The 26,332-nt window shown below is 35.9% G+C and overlaps 3 protein-coding genes across 3 annotated transcripts in view; 1 reads left to right on the forward strand and 2 right to left on the reverse strand.

The window, feature by feature from the left end:
- LOC134753716 (PDF receptor-like) overlaps positions 1-26,332 on the reverse strand; it is a 103,051-nt gene that overhangs the window by 50,423 nt on the left and 26,296 nt on the right. The gene's annotated exons all lie outside the window — the stretch shown is intronic.
- On the reverse strand, positions 6,694-8,478 carry LOC134754757 (tubulin polymerization-promoting protein homolog). The gene is made up of 2 exons (XM_063691096.1): positions 8,278-8,478; positions 6,694-6,883 (listed from the first exon to the last, which is right to left on the reverse strand). The coding sequence occupies exons 1-2, from the start codon at positions 8,460-8,462 to the stop codon at positions 6,694-6,696; spliced, it is 375 nt and encodes a 124-aa protein (XP_063547166.1). The 5' UTR covers positions 8,463-8,478.
- LOC134754600 (uncharacterized) lies at positions 22,347-25,695 on the forward strand. The gene is made up of 3 exons (XM_063690918.1): positions 22,347-22,453; positions 24,693-24,903; positions 25,416-25,695. Exons 2-3 carry the CDS (start codon positions 24,710-24,712, stop codon positions 25,657-25,659), a joined length of 438 nt encoding a protein of 145 aa, XP_063546988.1. The 5' UTR covers positions 22,347-22,453; positions 24,693-24,709; the 3' UTR covers positions 25,660-25,695.

Consider the following 26,332-nt stretch of genomic DNA (forward strand, 5'->3'; position numbering starts at 1 on the left):
AGGATTCAAATGGTTGTTGAGGTCGGTACTTCCAATTTTGTCTATTTAAAATTAATAATAAGTCGGCAATTGCCTTTTTCACCTTCTCGTCAATAATGCACTAAGTAGGTACCTATTATAACCTATGCTACAAAAGTTACATGTTTCTCCACCCCTGGCAAGTGAAGCTTCAAACAATATTTTGTTTTATGCTACTAGGATTAATTAATAATACATTGTGTCAGCATCAATTGGGATCCATTAGCCTGCAGCCACCATTCATTCTCGTTAGCACGCTGTACACGTATCACGTGTGATTAAATACGTCATGAATTTCAATCTCAAAATGTAGGTAAATATAACAAACCCGCAGTATTTATTCAATTGGTGTATCAAATTACCTATCCTCTAGTTCGATAATGCTCTGAAAGAGGGCCATTGTTGTTCTAAACAGTGTGCAGAAAGTGATACGGTACTGCACTAGAGCATTTTACGCAGCGTACTACGTAGGCGAACAACACGCGAACGCGAAGCGACGCGGCGCGGAGCGGGGTGAATCAATCCTTTGATACCTATAGAAGTGTCCTACGTGGGAGTTGGCTCGATGGGATCGAAAACATGTCTAATTTTTATTTATTTTCAATTGTATATCGTTACCCGTTGCATACCATTAGTAGTAGTAGTAGTAGTAGTAAATCACTTTATTGTACAAAAAAAATTGTTAACACCACCCCATACCATTATCAATATTATTATAAAATAGCTAATGATATAGCCGTGGGATGTGACGAGTGTGTTATTGCGGTAAGAGGTAAAATCCCCCCTTGCGACCCCCACATTTTCTGTAGCTTGCGCGGCGCGGCGCGGCGTGGCGCGCCATATCTTTTGTTTGTGCTGGCCTCTCGTTTTTTTGCTCACCAGTTGGCGCCTCTGTTGATGGTGGTCCAAAAGACTAAAGAACAGCTGTCAGTCATTGAAGTGACAAGTGACATTTGACATTTCGAACTATGGAAAAGACCACCATCTACACAAGCGCCCCTAGCGGCGAATTCATACGCGTTAGCCCTCATTATTGTTGATTAAAAAAATAACTCAAAACACAAAGATCTGGTTTTGTCTGTGTATTCCATTAGTTATTTGTTTGTTGTTTTGTTTTTCTTCATTTTGTGTTCTCATTATGTTAGTCTTAAGTGAGTTATAACTGTTATAAGTTAGGTCCCTACCGAAAATCAGCGCTGCGGTTAGCCATGGCATTACGCTGAGTGGGGGATCCTGTTTTCGTCCGTTCCTTTTATACCCTCACCTATGTAACCAACTAACCAGCCATCATGTGACGTTAATAAATTATATTCTAAGTTTTAATGTCCGCTGTAAACAATTTAATTTATAAGTTTAGAAATAACCCTATTACTAGTATTCTACATAGGTATTGTGACATTTGTGCAGATACATATAAGTAATGCTCCACGGCACGGGTAACAGGTAGACGCAGGTGGGGCCCTGCCGGGATATCCGTTTCTCGTCAACTATTCAATAGCCTTATATCGGGTTGATTTCCAATTATCTGGCGATAACGTGTCTCAGAGCGTAACAGTTTTATGAAAAAAGCAGGCAGATAAAAGTAAAATAAGCATATGAGAGTTCAACACCACATTATACGAACTAGATAGGTATATGCTAGAGATGCTCTTCTGATGATGTATTGTAGAGAGGCGAAAGACTGTTATATTTATATGGGCACTCGTATTTTTTCTCGGTGGGAGTATGGGAACATTAGTTGCATGCAACAATACGCAAGTATGTACCTATAACGGGTCAGCACTAACACGTTATTAATTAATAATTACCTACTTATATCGCGAATTAGCAAAGAGATCTTATTGTTAATGTGGATTTCACACTAACGCCTGATTCGATGAATTAGGGAAACCATTTTTTACTGCGAGCTTCTCCCCAGAGCACCTACGCTCACATCTGGGGTCCTAGCCAAGATGCCAATCGCTTGCGCTACGACAGCGAAATGCTTTCTGTCTCTCTACCACTTACGTATTATTTAGTGCGATAAACAGACAGATAGCGTTTCGTTATTGTAGCGCTAACGATTGGCAGCTTAGCTCGGCACCCGTAAGTACTAATCATGTCGCAGTACTAATCATGTAGAAGCTACGTACACACACACACACGACCAAAGGAAGTACCTAAAGTTTTTGCCTTGCATCTAAAGAGCACATGTGAGAGTAGGTGCCTTGGAGTGACGTGCAATTTAAAAAAACCGGTCAAGCACTATAACTCGCGCACCGAGGATTCCGTACAAAATTTCAATATTTTCATTTACCTAACTACATTAATGAAAGACTTAACCAGAAGTCATCATCATCATCCTGTCCTGGCCGGTTTCGGCCTCGGCGACTGGGTTTTTCCTGGCTAGTACGATCGTGAGCTCTCAGGTGGCTGACGTAGCCTATTTTCGCAGTAAATGTACGACCACACTCACCGCAGGTCAGCACCCCTCCGACAAAATTGTAGTTTATGACCGCAGGTGGTCGGGCCTTTGTATTGTATTGTATTGTATTTCTTTATTGCAGATAACAAGATCCATATTACATTAAAAAACAAATCTTAAAATTAAATTAAATTAAAATTAAATCAAATTAAATTAAATTAAAATTTCAGTCATTACACACACAACTCACATAAAAAGGCACATTACAAAAATTCAACACATACAAAATAAATATTAATAATGTCAACAAAATTCCGTCAGGGCAACTCACCACATGAAGGGTGTTCCAGTGTCTCGCTATGGGGGAGTCTAAACTGCTAGCGATCACGCCCAGTATGCTGTTGTTACTCTCGCGCACACGGCGCATGATGGAGGCGACCCGCTTCCGAATAATGGCATGGAAGCCGTCTACTCGCGCTTCCGCAAACATGCCCGAAGCGCTACAATACCTGGGCAATCCCAACAGCATCCTGAGCGTGTTGTTATATTGCACCCTTAAGGCACTGACTGCCTGCTGAGTATAGTCCACCCACAGGCAGCACGAATAAAAAGACTGGCAAAAAGCCTTAAATAAGGTAATTTTTACCTCCCTACTGCAACGCGCAAACCTGCGGGCCAACATATTCCCCCGAACAGCCAGCGCCCTACGCTCCCTCTCAATGTCCAAGTCGTCCGAGAGGCACTCCGTGACCCAGTGACCCAAGTACTTAAATTTATCGGTTCTTTTTAGTGGCTCTCCATTCAACATAATATTTGGGACTCTGTCCACTTTAAAACCGCGCGACTGAAATACGAGAACCTCACTCTTCGTCGTGTTGTACCTAAGTCCATGAGCCACCGCGTACCTCTCACACTTGCCAAGCAGCCTACTAACTGCACACGCCGAGGGCCCCAACAGCACCATATCGTCAGCATAGCTAATGTTGTTTACCATTTTACCTGCCACACAACAGCCAACCCTGGTGCTGCTGAGATCCTCTATCAAGGCGTTTACATACAGATTGAAGAGTCGAGGAGATGACAATCCACCCTGCCTCACTCCACACTTCAACCTGTATTCCTCTGATAATACATCTGCCCATCTTACTACATTCACCTGGTTCTTGTACCAATAATCAAAAATACCGATCACTTCATCTGGCAGGTTAGTTTCTGATCTCAGCTTATGCCACAGTAGCTCATATGACACCATATCAAAGGCTTTAGATAAGTCCAAGAAACACGCGTATACTGGAGTTTTCCGCTCCGTATAGTACCGGACAGTATGCTTGAGACTTAAAATAGCTGCATCAGTCGACAGCCCATTCTGAAAACCAAACTGAGCATCATGCAATTTAACATATTTACTAAGCTGTCGGTCAAGCAGACCGTCCAGTACCTTGGCAATGGTAGTAGCCAATGATATGGGCCTATAGTTGGAACTATCTGAGCAATCACCGGTTTTATTTTTGACTATTGGTACCACCACCGTTTTCATACACTCGTCTGGTAAGTAAGAGTGCCGTATGCACAGCGTATAAAACATGGACAATACGCGAGGCAGATGTACACCAGCATGTTTAAGGTGCTCAATACTTATGCTATCGTGACCTGGTGATTTCCCCTTAGTCATACTACGTATGACAGAGGCGATCTCACCAGCCGAGAAGGTAGTAAGTGGACCCGAGCTGCCCCTTAAACTCGTCTTAACGGTGGGCGCCGTGATTTGCAGTGGTTCAACTTTAAAGCTATTTTTAAACATATTAGCTATTTCCACAGGCTCACTAATTCCATTTACACTAAGCGGGGCGCACGGCTTAGGGTTGAGACTATTAGTCTGCTTCCAAAAATTGCGGAAGTCCTTTTTAGCATGTTGCTCCGCCAGAATATCCATCCTTATCTGTGCGGCATTATCCTGGCACCACTTCAGCCTTGATTTAAATATACGCCTTGACTCCACCATACGAGCGTAATAAGGCCCACAGGAAGGTCTCCCATACATCAACCAACACTGAAAATGGTGCCTGGCATCCCTATGTGCCAGATAAACATGTTTAACTGGTCACGCTTCGCGTCGAGTTCGGCTCTCCTCTGCTCTTCAAAGGCTTGCACTTTTGTACTCACTGTATGCCTCCACTTCGGTCGATCTTGTGCCGAAGTCTCCCAGTGCGATGGTTCAATGTCAAATCTCCGCATGTGACGCTTCAGCACATCTTTGTAGCGCAAAAGTTGGCCGCCCTGTTTCCGCTTCCCACTTCGCAACTCTGAGTAGAAGATGCGCTTAGCAACTCTGCCATTAGACATACGGGAGACATGACCACACCATCGCATGTCGCCGCATTAGATAGGCTTCAATGCCGCTGACATTAGCACGACGTAGAACCTCGGTGTTCCTGACACGATCTGACCAAGAGATGTTCATAATGTCACGCAGGCATTTAAGGTGAAACGTATCTAATGCACGAATGTGTTTTCGGTAGAGACACCACGTTTCAGAGGCATACAGGAGATTGGGCAGAACTATTGCCATGTACAGATACCTTTGTCTGGAGCTTAATGTCATGTGAACGGAACACCTTGACGTGCAGTTTGCCGAAGGCAGCGGCAGCCGCTCCGATTCTGCTGTTAATGTCGTCGTCGTCGTGCTCCCCATATCTGAATCTGTCTACTTGCTTAAGAGAGTCGTCGCCGAGCCTGACGTCAATGGGCGCTAGTGTCTCCAACCCCATGATTTCGGTTTTCTTGACATTGATTTTAAGGCCGCAGCGCTTCGCTTAGTTGTGTATAGCGCCATCTATTGGCAAATTGGCTTACTAATTTGCGCAACATGTATGTATGTTGGTTTTACAGGGATAATTCTTTATCATGTGAAGCGATTTCAACAATTTTTGTTTTATTTCAAAGAAGGTGTTTTTAGTGTAGTAAGTGTAATCTTTTTTACACTATGAAAAAAAATGGTTTGTAATGCTCATTTCGAGCTCTCTCGACCTAGTAACTGGACTTGAAATGAAATTTTGCCCCCTCTTTATACTGGGCATTTTCCATAATTAATAAAAACAAAATAAATAAATTACACTTTGAATGTGTTTGGGTTAGCGTTGTTCATAACTATTCCAAATTTCAAATCAGTAACTTCAGTAGTTCTCGATATATTTAGCTATATGACAGACAGAAAGACGGACAGAGTCGCACTACAAGGGTTCCTTTTGTACCTTTTTGGTACGGAACCTTAAAAATGGTTTAAGTCTACTTAGCTTTAGATTTATTTATTTCTTTCCTAATGCGTTCGTTCTTCTTTTGTTACTGGCGTATAGAGAGTAGAGTAGATATTCTATTAGATTTTATAGGACCTCCGGATTGCGTTGGTAACATAACATATTATTATAATATGTATAGAGCAGGCTCCAATGAGAAGTTCGTTTGCAAAAGTTGCGGACCGCAGTTGGACTTCTGATTCTTGTAGTAAACTGATACCAATATTAATTAGGTAGTTCAATTAGGCTAAGAGCTAGACTCAAATTAGTCCGATTTGTGCAAAAGGTGGGATTTTTTCGATAGCGAAGGTATGAGAATTGTAAGGGGGAAATTCAAAGGGCTAGTGGGGGTAACGGCACCACTTTTCAGCCCGGCAACATCGGGTTTCTAGGAGCGTAGGAATACCACTACAAGGATCAGAAGTCAAACTGCGGTGCGGAATTTTTGCAAACGGAACTTCACTGAAAGCCCGGTCTAATATGGCAATCGCATACCCCAGCGGACGCAATGAGGGCTTCCGTTTTTGTGCTCACCAGTTGGCGCCACTGTAGATGTAGGTCCAGAAACAGATCTTAAAAATTTTCTATGCTTATTTTTATAAAATCAATACGTTCTAATATACACAAAAGTATTTTAACGTCTAAATGTGGCATTTTTCCAACTTGTTAAATTTTGCATGGCACTTTTTTTAGACCACTAACGTTTATTGAGATATATTTATTGTTTACCATTATTAATCAAACATGGACAAAGATTTACCACAATTATAAATAAGGAGTGAAAATTCCCGATAAAAAAAGCTTGAAGCCCCCAGAACTTCTATGCATTTGACATTTTGAAAGACCTCCATCTACACTAGCACCCCTAGCGGCGAAATTAAACGCGGTAACACTCAATGGAAAAATACACGTAGAGCTCTGATAAGTATTTGTATTCATTTAATTTAAACAATACACCTCGTAAATGAAATAACATATTCAAAACGGCAATTTCTCTTTGGGTTTGTATGTGAGGAAAAAGTCTCTGTATTGTGGTACAACGACGTTACCCTGGCCTGGTAATCCGCAGTTTGTCAAGGTTACTTGTACATTTTCTTCATCCCAGCCCTTCAAAGCACATACTTCGCTCAGAAATTGCAACCATTCGTCCCAGTCAAGCTCTGATTTGCTAAAATAAACACAAATTGTTATTATCCCACAATTTCTCACAAACTCTATCTTCATCATATTAGTCATGACTCATGCATGATAGGGTAAAGGCACCAGTGCTCAGCCATGCACCAGTGGTCAGCCTTTCTTGCTTATTTTTGGCTGTTATTATCAAACCTTTTCTAATTTTCATGTCAAAAGTAGGTGATATTATAGATAGTTAAACAATTAATTGAAAAATAGTTTAATTTTTAAAAGAATTGTCTATCATGAAATAACACTACTTCAAAAAAGTGCTGTCTTCTGACATGAAGGATCATGTGATATGCGCCATTTTTTTTGGTGTCACATGGTATTTTGATAAGTCGTTAACAGCCTAATTATGATATCTTGTTAAATGAATTTGGACTGCATCACATGATTAATACTTATTCTATCTGAAAAGAGTAAAAAATGAATATAAATCCATATAAAAGTAACATTTTTAAGGCGGCTGACTATTGGGAACTACTTTTTGTACGAAATCTAATAGTCAGCCTCCCTTGGCTGACTACTGGGTTTATGGCAGTAATTTTGAAAAGGTCGTAAACCCAGAAGTCAGCCGGGGGACGCTGAACATAGGAATCAGAACTTTTTTTTTATTTTAAAATAAAATCTAAATGCTTAAGCCAAGCACCTTTAAATGTTTACATTATTACGATTTTCTTTGATTGAAATAACTAACTATCCAGTAGTCAGCCTGTGGCTGACCAGTGGACATTGCCATCGCGGAACTCAGAACCCACTAATCAGCCGTTAAAATGGGATGGCTAGGCACTGGGTACTTAAAGACTGTCTATTGGTACACAGGGGGCTGATTACTGGCAAAAACGCACTTTCATTATATTTAATGAAATATTTGCAAAAGCAACATATAAAAACGTTTTATTCTTTACAAAACCTTAAGTATATGAAATTCTTGAACAGTAAAAACTTTAATAATTCTTATAGGTCAATTAGTAAGCAAATGAAACGATCTTGAACATATAAATTTCGTAAAAGGCTGACTACTGGTGCCTTTACCCTATGTGACCACGAAGACCTAGAGCTATAAATATACCTAATACAGACAAGTTATGACGCTGGTATAACTTTCAGAGCTGTGAAACGATTCAATGAAAATACCTAACATTAAGTACCTAAGTATACGAGCAAAATGACGAGGTGAAATACTAACAAAACGACCCTCCCCGGCTTCACACGGGTAATCCTTAACAAATTATACACTTAAACCTTCCTCAAGAATCACTACTGATAGGTTAAAAACCGCATGAAAATCCGTTCAGTAATTTTTGCATTTACCGCGAACATACAGACAGACAGACGCGGCGGGGGACTGTTTTATAAGCAGTAGTGATTGTGAGCTCTAATCACTTGTATTTATTCCACAGCACACCAGTGTCAGTCATAGTCAGTTTCCTGTCGTCGAGGAGTTTGGCCTGGCGCATCCAGAAGTCAGATCGGAACAGAGTAATCGTTAAGCCACTTCGTTTGTTATCGTATAGCTTAGAGAAGTCACGAAACTGTCCGTCAAGAGTGGCTTGTTCCTCATCCCCCATTATCCTATTTAGCTGTCAAAACATAAAGCATATTTGAATTATATTATATCTCCAATAAATTCTTATACAGTGTATTCTTGTGTAGTTGTCACTTTCCGATAATTTCAAACTTTATTTATACTTACCTGTAATTAGAGATAATCAACAAATTTTACACAATCTAGAATATTACTATGCTAAATAAACTGCTCAATGTACAGACGTCGCTATGGAAACGTACAAAGGAATGTCAAAAGCAAACTTGGTCCAAGTGTAAGATTCATACAAATAGTATGTTAAAAGTTGGTGGAATTTATGTTATTGAAGTATGCAATAGCATGTTTTGTCAATTAAATATATATAATTAATATTATATTCGAGTAACAACCAACTTATTACAGCATTATCGTTATCAAAGTGGAAACAACTTTAATGTCATGGAAATAGAGATCATTGTTTTTTAGCAGAATCTCAATATTCTGGTCTATGCCAATGATGGTGTTACTTTTAAAAAAAGAGTTACAATTGCAAATATAGTTGGTCAAGCAAATCTTTTCAGTGAATAAGAATAGAAACACTATACTCATCCTTTTCTTTTGGGTGCTAGTACTAGTGTGGGACAAAGATGGTGCTATTATCTCTGTCTATGTTTGAAATGAGACAGTACCTTGACAGACTATATTTAATTGATTGACTAAATAATATTTATATAAAAATTAGAATGTACAAAATATTGTTAATATTATTATTTTAGTAGATTTAATTTTATTATAAGTTTGGTATTTCTTATGCAATTTTATTGCCAGAGAGAACTGTTTAACTTTTTAAAAGTCGCACGGTTTGCTTTGGCGCGAATTTGAAATGTTTAAAAAAGTTAGGCTGAAGTTTTTGGATTATTGATTTGAGGATTCTTCTTGTTACATGTATCGAAACATATTGGATGAGAATTAAATTATTTAAGTAATACAACTGAAGTCTTTGATTGGAATCTGTTTCACAAGATAGCAAAATATCAAACTATAGCTCGTGACCATGACGACTACTCTGACTGATTTTACCCGCCGCGTTTTTCTGTTAGGAAAACCGCCGAAAGATTACTGTTGTCTTTTATTACAAGCTCATGTCTCAATGTGGCCAATTTCATGTTAGCATATTAGTTGGTTATTTCTATATTCGTTATCGTAGATATTTATTATTTTATTATTTATTGTACTTTTATGTGCCTTTTAGATGAATGCCACGTCGACAAAGCAGTGATCAATTGTGGCGGCCCTTTAAAGTTCATTTTTAATACAGTTGCTCAAAAAGTGCTACTTTACGTAGCTGTTTAGCGTGCGGAAAGTTGGTTTACGCGAACTAGTGCTTTTTACTTTTCCAATTTTTTTAAATTTATTCTTGTTCCAATTCATGACTACTTATTGGTGAGTGTTAATATTAGTTTCCTTTAAACGTCGTAATCAACATAAAAAGCTACTGTTAAAGTAAGAATACGAAAAATATACATATTTCATATTTTATTACTTAACTCTTCATCATTATAACACGTCTATTTTTTTTAATTCTTATATAAATCTTTCATTGAAGTGGGTTCAATAATAATAAAACCCAGCTAAAAGAACACCTCTTCATAATGTCAATGTCAATGATGTCACAGAATTAATAATATAAAAGTTTCGAATTCCTTACTTGTTGTTTTTCTTCTTTTTTCGCAACTATATTAAAAAACGTCGTTCGATACACGTGCGGAAATGTCATTCTTCACTCGTCCCGGTACCTCGGTACTCGTGAAATAATGACATACTTTCCGCACTAGCATCGAAATGTACTATTCTAATTCCCGTTGAATCCAGGAAATACATATCACATACATAAATTCTTTGGACCGTAATGTTCGCAGTTGATCTGTAACTTTATTTTGACATAATCTTGAAAAAAACACTGTCTTAGGAGGGCGTCAGCGCAAAGTTGTAGTTTATATATTGAATATTCACAGGTTTTAATCAAGTATAACTGTCATGAAAGAAATCACATGGAAACTGGACTACATTTGCAAGGACAGACTCTAACATAAACCTTACAAATACGAAAACATGTTCAATTTAAATTTATTTTCAGTTGTAAATCGATACCCTGCGTACCGTAAAGAAATTGCAAATGTGTTAGCTTGGTCTGACTAGTGATATAGCCGAGGAATCTCACGAGCAAAACTTTATACTTTTTAGGGTTCCGTACCCAAAAGGTAAAAACGGGACCCTATTACTAAGACTCCGCTGTACGTCTGTCCGTTTGTCTGTCTGTCGCCAGGCTGTATCTCATGAACCGTGATAGACAGTTGAAATTTTCACAGATGATGTATTTCTGTTGCCGCTATAACAACAAATACTAAAAAGTACGGAACCCTCGGTGCGCGAGTCCGACTCGCACTTGACCGGTTTTTTTTAATCTTAATTACTGTGAAAACATACTTAGGTAATATTTACAGAGTAATTGAGATAAATGGTAAAAATCCGCGCGACGCCCATTTCTTCCTTCACAAGTTTCGCGCGGCGCACCATATCTTTCGTTTCCTTCTTTTTTCCTGGCTTCCCCTCTAAAAAAAATAAAGATGACGAACTTGAAATTCAAAGAACTGGATTGAAATTGTCTTCTGCTAAGTTTCGACCCCTTTCGCCCGTTCGTCCGTTTTTCTCTCTGTCTGTCTGATAATTAATTTTTACCCTCACTAGCTCGGAAAGTTGTCTTTTATCCTTTAAAACAAGCGGGGAAAAACGCATTTTATCCACTAGTGGGGAAAGTAATTTGACCTTGGATGGAGCGTGTTTAAGTAGCTTGACAGATAACAAAACGTAAAACGCTCATAATAATGGTTCGTTCGATATTAATTATCATTAAACAAATTGTTTGAGAATCTATTAAAAAATACCAAATTTAGCTTTGATTTTAAGTCATAAACCTTAAAGTTCCATAAGAAACGTTTGTTTTTTAATAATTATGTTAAATATAATTCTAAACGCACAAGTCGATGCAATTTCAAAACGCATCATTGACATTTCATACGTCAGAAATGTTAACATTGTCAACAAAAAATTTACTTAATAACTTCTCACGTAAAAGTACAGAATTTCCAGAGTTTTTTGTTATAATATCGTAAAAAAATGAGTGATTCCAGTTGATGAAGATGATCTAACGCCTGTGGATGTTGCACTTTCCTCGCTATAGTAAGGGGAAAAGTTTTGTGTTACACACGGGTGCAAATGTATTTTACTTCTCTTGTGTTAAAACACTCGCTACGCTCAGGATTCTATTTTAGAATTTTTCAACTATCGCTTGCTCGTGTTTCAATTCCACACTCGCGGGTAAAATACAACTTTGCACCCTTGTATAACAAATAACTATTATACGTAGTTCAAGTAAAATCTACCAAGTAAATCTCAAAAATTCAATAAATTTTGTCATTTTAGGTACGTACCTATCATCAGCATCACGTTTATGGTCTTCATGTTACTATTTTATGTGGCTGGCCATATTTCAATTCAAATCAAATACAAATCCATACCAAAAACATAAAGGATGTTTAGGGCCTATTTCAACAATGTCCAAGTAAACTCCTGAATAAGCTGCTTGCCACCTATCTAACGAATAAAGTCAGCGTTGGCGTTTCACAATCTTCAACTAAGCTTAACTGCTAGATAAAGTGCTTTTTTTGTAGGTGACAGTTAATTTATTTGTTAATTAGATATCCAATACTTTACTTGGACATTGTCAAACAGGCCCTTAGAATTGTATTTAACCTCAACCTTCCGCTCAACATTGTATCTATTACTCTACAAAATAATTTCCAGTCACATATATTAGCTGATTCGTGCTATAAGTTTCAAGTTCTCGCCGAAAGAAAAACACCTGTTTTTGGGTACTAACAACTTTATTTTGCTCCCGGAACCGGAAACCGGTGGATTAAAAATTATAGGTTCTTAGAACGAACGAACTTAGAACGGTTCATATTGCGTTTAAAAATTGGTTTGAAACCCGTATACAAATATTAGACTGATTATGAATTATTTGCAAAAATGTACGGCTTTCGGGCTAAGTGCTCGTCAGTAGTCAGTAGGAGGTATTATACCTATTTACATCATGAAGCCGACAAAATGGTGAAACAAACTTTTATTTCCTTTCAACTCTTTGATGTAAAATAAAAATAAGTACCGTAAAATGGGGTGAGTAGGGTTCGCGGGGAGAGTTGGGTTATATATAAATATATATATTACCTAAATTTTACTGTAAACTATGGTGACGGTTATTAATGTATACAAATTTAAATGATTTCTCCGAGACCATAAATATTCGCTTAACATACAGGGAGGCCAGTACAAGGTCAGTAGCTCTTTACCCTTAAATGCATGATTTTTTCTTTTTGCCTAAAATAATATATGTCTTACATAATTGTTTACTGATTCTGGGAAAAATAAAAAAACTTAAGACATCGATTTTCACTGCTAAACCAGTGTTAGAATTTACATAGGGTAAAACATAATTTATGTAAATTTATACAATTATTGGTAAAAGATATAAAAAATCTTACTATTTGTACTTTAAATTTATACTATTTGTAATATACCTATAATACCTAAAGGTTTTAAATATAAATAATTGCAAACCCCGAAAAAACCGCCTAAATTACATACTCTTACTTACATATCATCAACTTTTCCAAGTTTTGATTCCAAAGATGTTTTTGCACTTAAATACTGCGCAAATTTGAATAAAATAACGAAAAGTGTATTCATTTACGATAATAGTACATTACTACAGAGGCCGGGAAGTAAGGGGTTGCCGGCCGAATGCATATATACGGCCGAACCTAGTGAGGCCGGATAGTTATGAGGCCGACAACCCCTTTTCACGCCGATGTATGTATAGTGCTTTTCTCAAACATGCAATGAAATAAATAAAGAAATATCCACGAAATCAAAGTTTTAATTCTAAACAAACTAAAAGTAAACTAGGCACAAAATATAACTACCACCTGTACCTATCTTTATCACACGTGTCGTATATTTTACACATGTAGTTAATCAATTTATTACACAAATGTTCAAAGGTATATTTATGTATCTTTGATTTTTCGCCTTGTATCCTTCTGACTGTAGTTTTAGCCACATAACTAAGATTACATCGTTTTTTATATTGATATTATGCTTCACATACATCGTTGCCTTAACATGGAGTATAATTAACAGGTATTCATTAAATATTTTCGTCGGAACTCATATTAAATAACACAATAAACAACGCACAATAAATCCAATGAATTGAATTACAGATACACTATGAAAAATGTTCAACTTTACCTCCAAAACGATTTAAAAAACATCAACGCGTGTTTGAGTAGACATTTTTACCGCTAATATTTAAATGAAATATAGTTTGTCAAAGGACTGTCTCATTTCAAACATAGACAGAGATAATCATATCTTTGTCTTACACTGGTGCTCCAAAAGAAAAGGATGAGTATAGTTTTTTTGTTCTTATTTACTGACAAACTGGTTTGACCAACTATATTTTAAATCTGTATTTGTAGGTAAATTTGCAATTCAATATTATTGGAATTTGTTAATAATGTTTTATTTATATATTTTTTGTAAATTCGATACAAATAAAACTGCAAAATATATTAATTATCGTTTATTGTTTTTTTAAGGGGTATTGGCAGAATGTCATTCCGAACCATAAGCAAATATTGGTTATAGTTTTTTTTTGGCTGAATGCCATGATGCTGTGTCACAAATATATGTGAAATGGCTATGTAATATTGATATTACGTTCTTTATATTAGGCTGGGAAGTATCACGACTCCGGCGCGGCTAGACGAAGGGCCTGTAATGAAATTTCATACAAAGTTGCAGGCCTAGGCCGGGAAGTGGCTCTTTTTTAATTTCCATTTCACATATATTTGTGACACAGCATCATGGCATTCAGCCAAAAAAACTATAACCAATATTTGCTTATGGTTCGGAATGACATTCTGCCAATACCCCTTAAAAAAAACAATAAACGATAATTAATATATTTTGCAGTTTTATTTGTATCGAATTTACAAAAAATATATAAATAAAACATTATTAACAAATTCCAATAATATTGAATTACAAATTTACCTACAAATACAGATTTAAAATATAGTTGGTCAAACCAGTTTGTCAGTAAACAAGAACAAAAAAACTATACTCATCCTTTTCTTTTGGGTGCTAGTACCAGTGTAAGACAAAGATAGTATGATTATCTCTGTCTATGTTTGAAATGAGACAGTCCTTTGACAAACATATTTCATTTAAATATTAGCGGTAAAAATGTCTACTCAAACACGCGTTGGTGTTTTTTTAATCGTTTTGGAGGTAAAGTTGAACATTTTTCATTGTGTATCTGTAATTCTATTTTATTAGATTTATTGTGCGTTGTTTATTGTGTTATTTAATATGAGTTCCGACGAAAATATTAAATGAATACCTGTTAATTATACTCCATGTTTAAGGCAACGATGTATGTGAAGCATAATATCAACATAAAAAACGATGTAATCTTAGTTATGTGGCTAAAACTACAGTCAGAAGGATGCAAGGCGAAAAATCAAAGATACGAGTACATAAATATACCTTTGAACATTTGTGTAATAAATTGATTAACTACATGTGTAAAATATACGACACGTGTGATAAAGATAGGTACAAGTGGTAGTTATATTTTTTGCCTAGTTTACTTTTAGTTTCTATAGAATTAAAACTTCGATTTCGTGGAGATTTCTTTATTTATTTCATTGCATGTTTGAGAAAAGCACTATACATACATCGGCGTGAAAAGGGGTTGTCGGCCTCATAACTATCCGGCCTCACTACGTTCGGCCGTATATATGCATTCGGCCGGCAACTCCTTACTTCCCGACCTCTGTAGTAATGTACTATTATCGAATTATGCATAAAACTAACAACCCTTAAGGTATCATTGGCCTAAGTTGAATCCGTATTGAACAAATGAAGGCTACCTTATCAAACTAGAATAGATGAATAGCAAACTTATCTATTTAATAATCCTTCCTCATGCAAAGAGTCAAAGATGGAGTTTAAACTTCCAACTTAGATGTAGTCGGGTAACTTCCCGTCCTCTCGACAAACCGCTAAAGGTTGTGAGATATATTATTAGTGTTCCGTGCAAAACTTTGTTTTGACAAACGGAACACTTATGGGATCACTTCGGTCTTGCAAATCAGTTAAATGCGTTTTTCTCAGAGACCGTTTGACATAGATACCTAAAATTTTAAACAGTTATAGCAATTACAACCGCTAATATTGTAAACAAGTAAAACCGCTTATTTTTTATTTTATTTGTAAGAGTCGAGTGGGGTACCATTAGAAAGCTTGCAAAAAATTTAGTCGATGGACTGATTTTGACTTCATTTTAGACTGTAGTTTCGATAAAAAATGCATTTAAAGTTGCAAGTTTTTATACAAAAAGATTCTTCTCTGTCCTGGGGATTTTCGCAAAAACTATAGCTAACAGGCAGCTAACCAGCCAGTAACCAACTAAATCGAGTATGGAGACGGCGGGAACATTATCAGGTTAACCTTATCTTTATTAGTTTTTTAACTGCAGCCTGATCTTTGGTTACTTAGGTTAAGTTACTAGCTTGGATCAGCTTCTTAAAAAAATAAGAATAATTTTGTTAAGGTCAGATATCGGTCAAATTTTCGAGAAATTAAGACGGATGTACCTCAAGGGAGGAACTTGGGCCCCCTTTTATTCTTGGTATACATAAACGACCTTCCTCTTATTATTCCACATAAGTGCATATTAATAAAGGGAGAGAATATTCTATCATACGAAAATAATATTAATGATGCCTTGGCTGACATACATAAATGGACATTTCATAATAATTTAAACATAAATATGACAAAGACATTTTTTATTCAATTTCATTCATATAATAGTAATCCATTGCAATTAAATGTTAATTATAATAACTCTTCCATATCGAGTTGTGAAAGTATTAAGTTTTTGGGATTATATATTGACCAGCATCTTAATTGGAAGGAGCAGATCGATTTTGTCTGCAGCAGATTAGATCAATTCGTATTTGCGTTAAGGAAACTGAGACACACTATTAATACTGCGGCGTCGATTACAGCCTATCATGGTTATGTGTCCTCGGTGCTAAATTATGGATTGCTACTTTGGGGTAACTCCGTGATGCCGAAAGAGCCCTCCTGTTACAAAAGAAGTGCATCCGCGCAATAATGGGAGCTTGGGTACCCGACAGTTGCCGACTACTCTTTAAGGAATTAAACATTACCTTGCATGTATATTTTAAAATATCAATCTGAGAGATCTCAATATCAAAATCTAATATATCAGCCAAGATGCAACACGGCTATATACAAAAATAACGCCTATAATATATGTATCCTACTATACAACAGTATGCCTGTCACTTTAAGAAGTCTAAACACAACTGAATTAAGGAAGAAAATGACAAGCTTTCTATTAGAACATTGTTTTTATAGTGTCAAGGAGTATATTGAGCACAATAATGCAAATAATTACATACTTTACTAATATTACATACTTATAATAATCAAATTCAATATAAATTAATATTACATACTTATAATAATAAAATTCAATATAAATTTTATGTAACGTAGTTATAATCAACCAATGTGATGTAATGTATTGATACTAGTCCAAGTGAAATATATTAATCGTAATTGTTATGCATTAATAACAAAGAGGATATAATATTAAAGAGCGGTACTGTCATAGTAAATTTTGTAACCACAGTAAATTCACTGCCATCTATCGACACACTTTAAAACTAAAAATGAAGATTTATAAAAATACGATAAAATGTATTTAAATATAGATAAATGATTTTTTTATTTGCATTAATTATTTTATTATTTTGACCCATGTTCTTTCACTGATATGCGTTAAAATTGTTGAATAACAAACAAAACCGTCAACGCCCTCTATACGAGTGTAAGCCAAAGGTAGTAGCGACATCTGATCGAGAATCAAATTTTCGTGATTTTCGAGGCACGTTTTTTCCTTAGACTATATCCATCTATTACGGAGTTATATCTATCTTTGATTAATAATAATAATGCATTAAATTTTCAGTCTAACATATGTGCTAGACTGATAATTATTTGTTAAGTAGGTACTATAAAATTTGCGCATCGTTTAATCACGATAGAATACTGTTCAATATACTACAATAACATCCTGTAACTAAAATTAAGTATTCTTGCAAATAAATTATATTGATTGATTGATTGATTAGACTGGTAATTTCATATTAAGAAGTCGTTTTAGCGAGAAAGATCTTTACTTACAACTTTGGCATTGAAATTAATGACTTATGTGTTTGACACAAAGTTTAATTTAACTTGCTTATTTTTGTTGGTTATTTCATTTCTTTGTAATAGTCTACTAAACGCATGAGAGAAAAAAATATCTACGAAATACAACCTTGTTATAATGCAAATATGCTTTAATTTCGAACGGGCTTACACAATTAAGGTGACTGTCCATTTCTGACTGCCGCTGCACTGCAGTTGCGACGTTACGCGGTCCAGCACTACTGTAGCAGCACGACTGCTGCTGTTGCGGCGTGCAGTCGCGACAGCGTTCGTTGATGGCTTGTCAATGTCAAGTCATATAATGTCAGACGTACAAATAAAATACTAATTTACTTTTGTATTTTTTACGAGAAGAAGCGAGTGACGATAATGCTACATGCTACATGAAAAAGAAGACCAGTTTGCCTTTCTACAATAGTCAGAGTCCGACGAAGGCAGCTACGCAATATTAATATAAAATCTGATAGTTAATGCTGATCGTTTATTCAGGGAATATTGCCGATTAAATAAAAAGCAATTCAACATTGAATGAGACTTAATAATTGACGAAATACAATCAAATTAAAATTGGGTTTGCCCTTCGAGCAACACGGAAGGGAGTCGGCATTTCCCCTCTGTCTAGGTACTCGAGGTACAATATCAATTGTGCACCTCGTGTTGCACACAATAATTGTGTAATGCGCTCTTTATTATAAAGAGATCGAGGTGTGCAAGACTTAATTTTGACGTGTGTCATTTTCTATATATTTGTGTCATCATTAGAGATTGGATTTTGTAAGTAGTGAGTGAGAAGTGCGACTGTGTGCACGTTTTCCTGCGTAAAAAATGGCAGAACGATTTGTACGGTAAGATATCGCTTGGGCTCCTAATTTGACGCTCTCTTTTCGGACCTATCATTCTAGTTTCCTAACTGGCTCTGTGATATGGCTCAATCTAGGAGGATATAACCAAACGGAGCCGCCACGTCTGTAATTCGCTGTACAAAAAAGTCTGCCAATTTTTGCGGGGGAGGGGAACGTCAAATGTATACGTAACGTCAAAATAACCATCTCAGGTAAACGTCAGTCCATACATTGTGTATGATCATTGGCCGACTATTTAAGACAGAGAGGAATGCCAATGGCTACTCCGTTTTGTTATATGCTCCTAGGGCTCAATATAGGTCAGCAAAAAAGTTTACAGTAGGTACAGTCGCCATCGGATATATCGGAGCGACCGAGGTGCTAAAAATATCTGAGCATGCACTCTAGCGCCTTGACAATAAAGGCGTGTTCAGATATTTGTGAGCTCCTTGGCCGCCCCGATATATCTGCGATATATGGCGACTGTACCATCGGGATTCTTTATCCGTGGGTGTAATAAGCTCCTTAGAACGTAGTGGTTATATCCTCTTTGCTTAGAACTACTAATATCTGACCAAAGACATTTCAGTGCAGGTGACCGATTTGACGTGCGGTCTGCAGCCGCAGTTGCAATAATACACCAAATACGCAAAAATGGCCATGCTACGTGCAGTCGGTCTTGTCATTCATTTTACTATGGAAATTGACAATAACACCGACGTGTCGGAGCAGTAGTGCAGCTGCGGTCGGGAAAACGTTAAAATCACCATATTGCGTGCAGTCGATATCGTCATTCATTTTGCTATGGAAATTGACAATAACACCGACGCGTTCAGGCCGCTGCAGTAGTGTCGGTGCAGTCGCGCAGCTGCGGTCAGAAATGGACTGTCACCTTAAAACACATAGAGTTAGTAAGACGTATAGAGATAACAAAGTCATTTAATATTTAAGAGAGTATCTAATTCGTTGAAACAATATACACAATATCCCTTTGCATTAAGTACGATGACAGTTCACTATCTGATTAGTCAAATTACTGTCAAGTAAACCTAGATAAAGGTTATGTGATGGACAGATTTGAACCTGATACATATTACAAATTAACGGTCATTTATAGGCACAATATGGTACAACACAGTTTCATCTACTATAAAAGGCGTTTTACCTAGTTAAAACAAATTTTACATAACACCCCAGTGAAAACCCATTTTCACGAGTAAAACTAGTTTTCCAAACCGCATTTTCCCTAGTTGAAACTCAGATTTTTCAAAACTAGTTGTCGCAAAAGTACATGGTGAAACCTAGTTTTGACTTTTCGGGAATACGCATTTTCACTAGGTGAAACTAGTTTTCACGGTAGGTATTCTGCCAGAGATCTGAGCGTCACATTACGTTCGCGGCTACAGGCAAACTCAAATCATATACGCACCTAAATGTCTCAAGTCTTCTTCGTCTTCTAGATAAAATTTATTTTTTCTTATTGCTACTTTCATATACCTCTTATTAAAAATTTTGGTAAAGCGGTATTTGTAAGAAACGAACCTAAGTGACGAAAACTGACTTTCCATTTTGAGCCGCGTCCAGTCTACCTGTTTCAAATACTATGTTAATAATTGTCATAGGCTGTTATCATAACATGAGGTTTTATACCTACTTACTGTTTTTGACGTATTTAGTTTTTCACGTACGAAGTTGTTATTTGTCATGTTGATTGTCAACTTTGACGTTTATTACATTGATTGTCATTTTGGTGTTTGGTAAATAAAGATGTAAAGAGAGAGGTTCGGAAATATATTATCTTTATGCTTACATAAACCAAATGGACCGTTAATAACAAGATTTTTATCAATGTGAGTTGGTGGTGTGAATGAGGGTTAAGAATCACAGGCAAGTGGCAACCAGTCTACAAAGCCCATTAGCAAAGCAACACTGGATAACAATCCAAGGTCACTAAGGGACTATAGCGACCCACCCCGGCTTTGCACTAAACCTTAACAAATTATGCACCTAAACCTTCCTCAAGAATCACTCTATTGATAGGTGAAAACCGCATGAAAATCCGTTCAGTAGTGTTTGAGTTTATCGCGAACATAAGTATATACACACAAACAGACAGACGCGGGGGGACTTTGTTTTATAAGGTGTAATGATTATTGGAGTAAACGGCAGTGGGAAGTCATAATCATAGGTGTCTAAAATAATGCTTTCACTGTATTGGTATCGCTTGATTAGAGGATTTTTTTGTATTTACCTTAATAGCTCTATTACACCCAATACGTCGTTATTACCCAGTCGTCCACTATCGTCTTAAAACCTGTTCGAAATACCTGTCAGCAATGATTAAAGCTTTATAGCTAATAAGGCCCTGCATTTCATAGTGTTTGAGATATGCCTAAAATTTAATCCGTCATAACGATGCGTACGATATTAGATGGATTACCTACGCACGGGACACTTGCTACCGCAGTTATGACTGCGGGGTTGGCCAATTTTTTTTTATATTTAAGTCGGTTTCAGTCTTAGATTATTTTGCAGGATGTGGGTCATAGATCGGTAAATATACGAGTCGATGATTTCGCCTCTACTTACAGGTTATACAAGACATATTTTAGACGTCATAGATTTATAAGGCATAGATACTTAGTCCGTACATCCCTAGTGAAGCCATTTCAAGTGCGACGTCACGTCGCACTCGTGTCATCATATTCGAACGGCCCTCGCAGTACTCAAGGTCAAATCGGTTTGTGTACACCTCCCGTTTAAAAATCAAAAACACAGGAAAGATGATTGTTTGTGCAGTGAATGGGTGTCACAACGCATCAAATCATAAAAATTTACCGCCTGATGTTACATTTCACGCGTTAGTATCGAGTTTGTGATATTTTTACGTAATCGTAAATACAAAAATCCAAATTATCGTCAGCCGCCATTTCTTATAAATGTTGCCAGTGTAGTGAATATTTTTTTCCTCCAAATTGGACATGAACTTACATTCTAAAATGAATACGCCTAATTGAAGTTCCTTGTATACCTACTTATAGAAAATTATATTTTTTAACATTTTTCATTATTTTATTTTAAAAATTAATGTTTTTGAATCAAATAAGATTAATTATTTATTTAGTTTTTTTCTTATTTTTATTTTGTGTAATGTTCGTTTTAGATCTAAATTTCGGAAAATTTCAGTTAAATGCCTACAATACGAAAAAAAAGTTTTACTTGCATCATGGTTCCCTAAAGCAACACAATGATTTTTATTATTTTATGCACATTTGTTAAATAAAAAATAGTAAAAACGTATCAGCTTATTTATTGAAACCATATTTCACAAAGTACAGAAAAGCAATAAATCCCTAAAAGAAACATAAAAAGCTTTTTCTACAAAATCAAATCTACACACTTCCAAATTATTAATAACCAAGTGTAAGGATGATGTTATAATTCCCCTGCGTCGAGGGAAATAAATATATACTGGCAACATATTTTTTTATATATGTGTGTGTTCCTGAGCGTAAAACACGAGCGTTCTACGCACACATCAATCGTGTTTCGGTTTCACTTTTGGCCGATTAGCCGTATACTCTATGTGTAATTAGTCTAAGTTAGACGTCATGTACTAAGTATTTTGTTTTGTTTCAAAACAAGATAATTAGCAAATCTATGAACCTCCGATGTTTTGATATCTCATCTTTCGAGTTGTGACAAAATATTTGGAAACGCTATTGGACAAACATTTCTTCTCAGAGTGGTTGTTAAGGTATTTATGAATTTTGGATTGTAACAGTTAATACGGGAAATTGGTTGCTTGTCAATGAATTACCTACATATAATGTTTGTTGTGCCCACTTACTGTTTTACTAGGTACTTGCTATTTTAGTATGAAATGGCTTTATGAGGTCACTCGATTCAAGAGCACAGCTTACGTAAAAGCGCCTATTTATACAGACTGAATACTTGACGCTGAACATCCAGTTGAATAACTTGCAAAGTTTGACCTGCCTGTATACTAATTTATATGATTATATTAGGTTAGGTATTAAATTAGGTTAGGTTGTTAGCTTAGCGCATATCAGCTGATATTAGGTTCATGAAATATAATATTGAAATATACCTACTTTATGTGCATGAGGTTTCATTAGTCAAGTTCATGTGTTTTTTTAATAAATATCAAATAATTGCATCTTTTTATTAGAAAAACACTGATAATGTCAACTTATGTAACGAATTTGAGTAAGTAAAATATATTTTTATTTTTATTAATTGTTGTTTCTACAATGATTTCATAGCTCGTAGGTGGTGAAATTTTACCAGTCATTGACTTCATTATTTATCATAGCGAGGTATCGTACGGTGCAGTAACATCTGAGCAATGGTTTTTACAATAATGCATGCGCTTTTATCAAAATATTCGTAAGAAATTTCTCAATTGAAATCGGGTCTTTGATTGAAAATGAGGTTTTATTTTTATAAATATAGTATAATTGCATTTTTTATCAGAAATACACTTACTGATAATGTCAACTTAAGTAATGTATTTACGTAAGTAAAACCTATTATTTTTTAATATTTAACCTATTATTAAACCTATTATTTTTTATTATATTTGCCGTTTCTACAATAACTTCATAGCTCGTAGGTGGTGAAACTTTACCAGTCGTTGACTTCATTATTTATCACCAAATCAAACTTAGCGAGGTAAATATCGTAAGATGCAGTAACATCTGAGCAATGGTTTTTACAATAAGGCATGCGGTTTTGTCAAAATTTTTGTAAGAAATTTCTCAATTGAAATCGGGTATTTCTCTTGATGAACGAACAGGAAAAAAAATCCGTAAAAAATATTTTTTTATCGATTTGGTTCATTAAGTTATAATACGGCAAGTAATGACATTTTAAAACGTTTTGAAATACTTAGCATCCCTCTGCTTAATTTATTAACCACAAAACCAGAAAATTTAATAATTTTATTCTTCGCATACTACTTAAACACGCTTCAAAAGTGTAATGTCCAGTACACTACACTACACCCACACTACACACTACATTACACTTTTGAAGCGTGTTTAACCCATAAATACAACACATTTTTATGTAAATCATACTGCCACGTAAGAAGTAGTACCTAACCTATTACGTAGTACTATTAATTATTCTGTGCTATTACATGTTTTAACGCTGCATAATACTGTCATATAAAAAAATGTTGAAATATGGAAAAAAAAACTCAGTCTGTCGGATGCTTCCTTGCAAGTTCTGCGTTCTGGCGGTCTAGCACAAGTTGCGTTCTCGCGCGCGAGTCCATACTTGAAGTCGCGCTAGATATATGGAGTCGCGCGCGAGAACGCAACTCATGTTAACAGGTCTGTAGGACTGATAAAAATATTATGTTCACAATGGTTCCCAATATTTCTTTATTTACTTAAAAATACCTTACGCTACCAGGAAAGTATTATTTTTTCTTGGGATGTCCAGCGGCCGTAGCACGGTCGCATTTTTATCACCTGTCACCATGCCTGTCACGTTCTCACAAGTATCTAAGTGCGAAAGTGACAGGCATAGTGACAAATGATAAAAATGCAACCATGCTGACACCGCAGTAGTAGACGTTATCGATTTAAGGGTAGTACATCACAAAAATCTTACCAAGGAAAACATACTAAAAATTTAGATTTACCGTCCGTACCTACGCTTTAGGAACAACAATATTTTGTGTGATTGATTAAAAAGTTTATTTTAGATGGCTGTGTCACGATATTTTTAAATAAATAAAAAGGCAATCAAACAAACCGGAGTAAATGCCTACATGATATAACTATGACAAAAAAATCGGATTCTGATATTATAATCGTAAACTTCTTGATCTCTCTATCTCAGACTCAGATTTTCAGACTGATTTAATTTTATTGAAGGGGACAAGTTAATTCACCTCTAAAAAGTTAATTAACCCGCTTCACATTACAGAATTCACCAAATTCAAATAAGTAGGTACTTTACAGATTAGCACATATTGGTAATGGAGGATACGGAAGAATTATATATTGCTACGCTTGAAGGGCAATTTGCCTCATTCGCCAAGATGCTCAACTGGTCCTGCTCTAGAGATACCATCACGCTGTACTGCTCCGACTACTGGATGCGTCAGAGCGATATTATAGACGATAGACGTGTCACTATGACTGACACGGGAATCATATGGAATACATTCAGGTGTATAAAACATGTTGACATAACGTTCACTAAATATTTATAATTGTAGTTTTAAAGTGATGAGTATCTAGGAAAACTGGAAACAAAACAATCTATTAATAACTGCATCTACACGGCAGGACTCGCATACTATTTCTTTTTTATAAATCGTATTTATAGTTGCTGAAGCGTTTAGGCTCCTACCTATACAGTGTGTAAATCCAATTCTGGCAATAAATTAAACCAGATATAGAATTTATCCGTGTAATCATTAATTAAGAAGTTGACATTACGAGATACGAGCTTTTTATAGTAACTGCCAACAAGCGTTGACAGTTACTTTAAAGGGCTTGTGTGTTGCTTTACATTACGGACCGAATTATTTTATATGGTTAATATTTTCATTGTATTTCTAAGCAACATTTATCTCAATATACTTCTTAGGTACTATGCTAACCACCCATTTAAATATTCGCCCGTAGGTATTGGATTTACACACTGTATCCTTGATATAAATATTACTTGTTTTTTAGTAAAGCTGAATTGAATTGGGACGAATGGCATGAATATGTATCAGAGTTGTGCGTTGCCAAGGAGTTGAATAAACTAGAAGTGGAGGTGGAGTTAACTAACTGTGGTTTGCCTGGAGCGACTCGCGTGTACGTGCCGCAGTACAGGGACTTTTTTGATACCTACAAATCTAAAAAGGCACTTGTCATATGTGAATCTCTTGATTCTTGCGGAAAACCAAAAAAAAAGGTAAATAAACCTGCTTAGTACCTAATTGTTACGGGTGATTTGTTTTTACATTCACATTATTACAGGGACTTTTTTGATACCTACAAATCTAAAAAGGAACTTGTCATATGTGAATCTCTTGATTCTTGCGGAAAACAAAAAAAAAACGGATATAAAGCCAAAATAAAGTCTTTATAACCCTATTGTGTTGTTTGTAGGGACTTACAGGCGTATTCTGATTTTAATAACAGGTTAAGAATTAAATATGGATCTAATCTGTCAGTGTCAAAAGCGACATTTCTTCAATCAAAAATGTCACTTGACACTGACAGATCAGCGGTGTCAGCATGGTTGCATTTTTATCACCTGTCACTATGCCTGTCACTTTCGCTCTGTACTTGTTAGAACGTGACAGGCGATAAAAATGCTACCGTGCTAAGCCCGCTGATCCATATCTAATCTGTTAAATATGAAATTACACAAGTTGACCAGCTAAAAGGCAGGCATCAAAGGCATCTTATGTATGTACTTTTAGAGGTTTTATATGTAGGTATATATGGAAGTATGTGATTATTGGGTTTTAGAAATTAATAATATATAATTAATTCAAATTTGGTTGCAGATGTTTCCATTTTTGTACTGTTACATAATAATATTTGTAAGTTTACCTTGTGACAGTTTAAAGTTAAATCTAATGGCGGATAAATATGTA

The sequence above is a fragment of the Cydia strobilella genome, chromosome Z (assembly GCF_947568885.1).
Source record: "Cydia strobilella chromosome Z, ilCydStro3.1, whole genome shotgun sequence".
NCBI classification, from domain to species: Eukaryota; Metazoa; Arthropoda; class Insecta; order Lepidoptera; family Tortricidae; genus Cydia; species Cydia strobilella.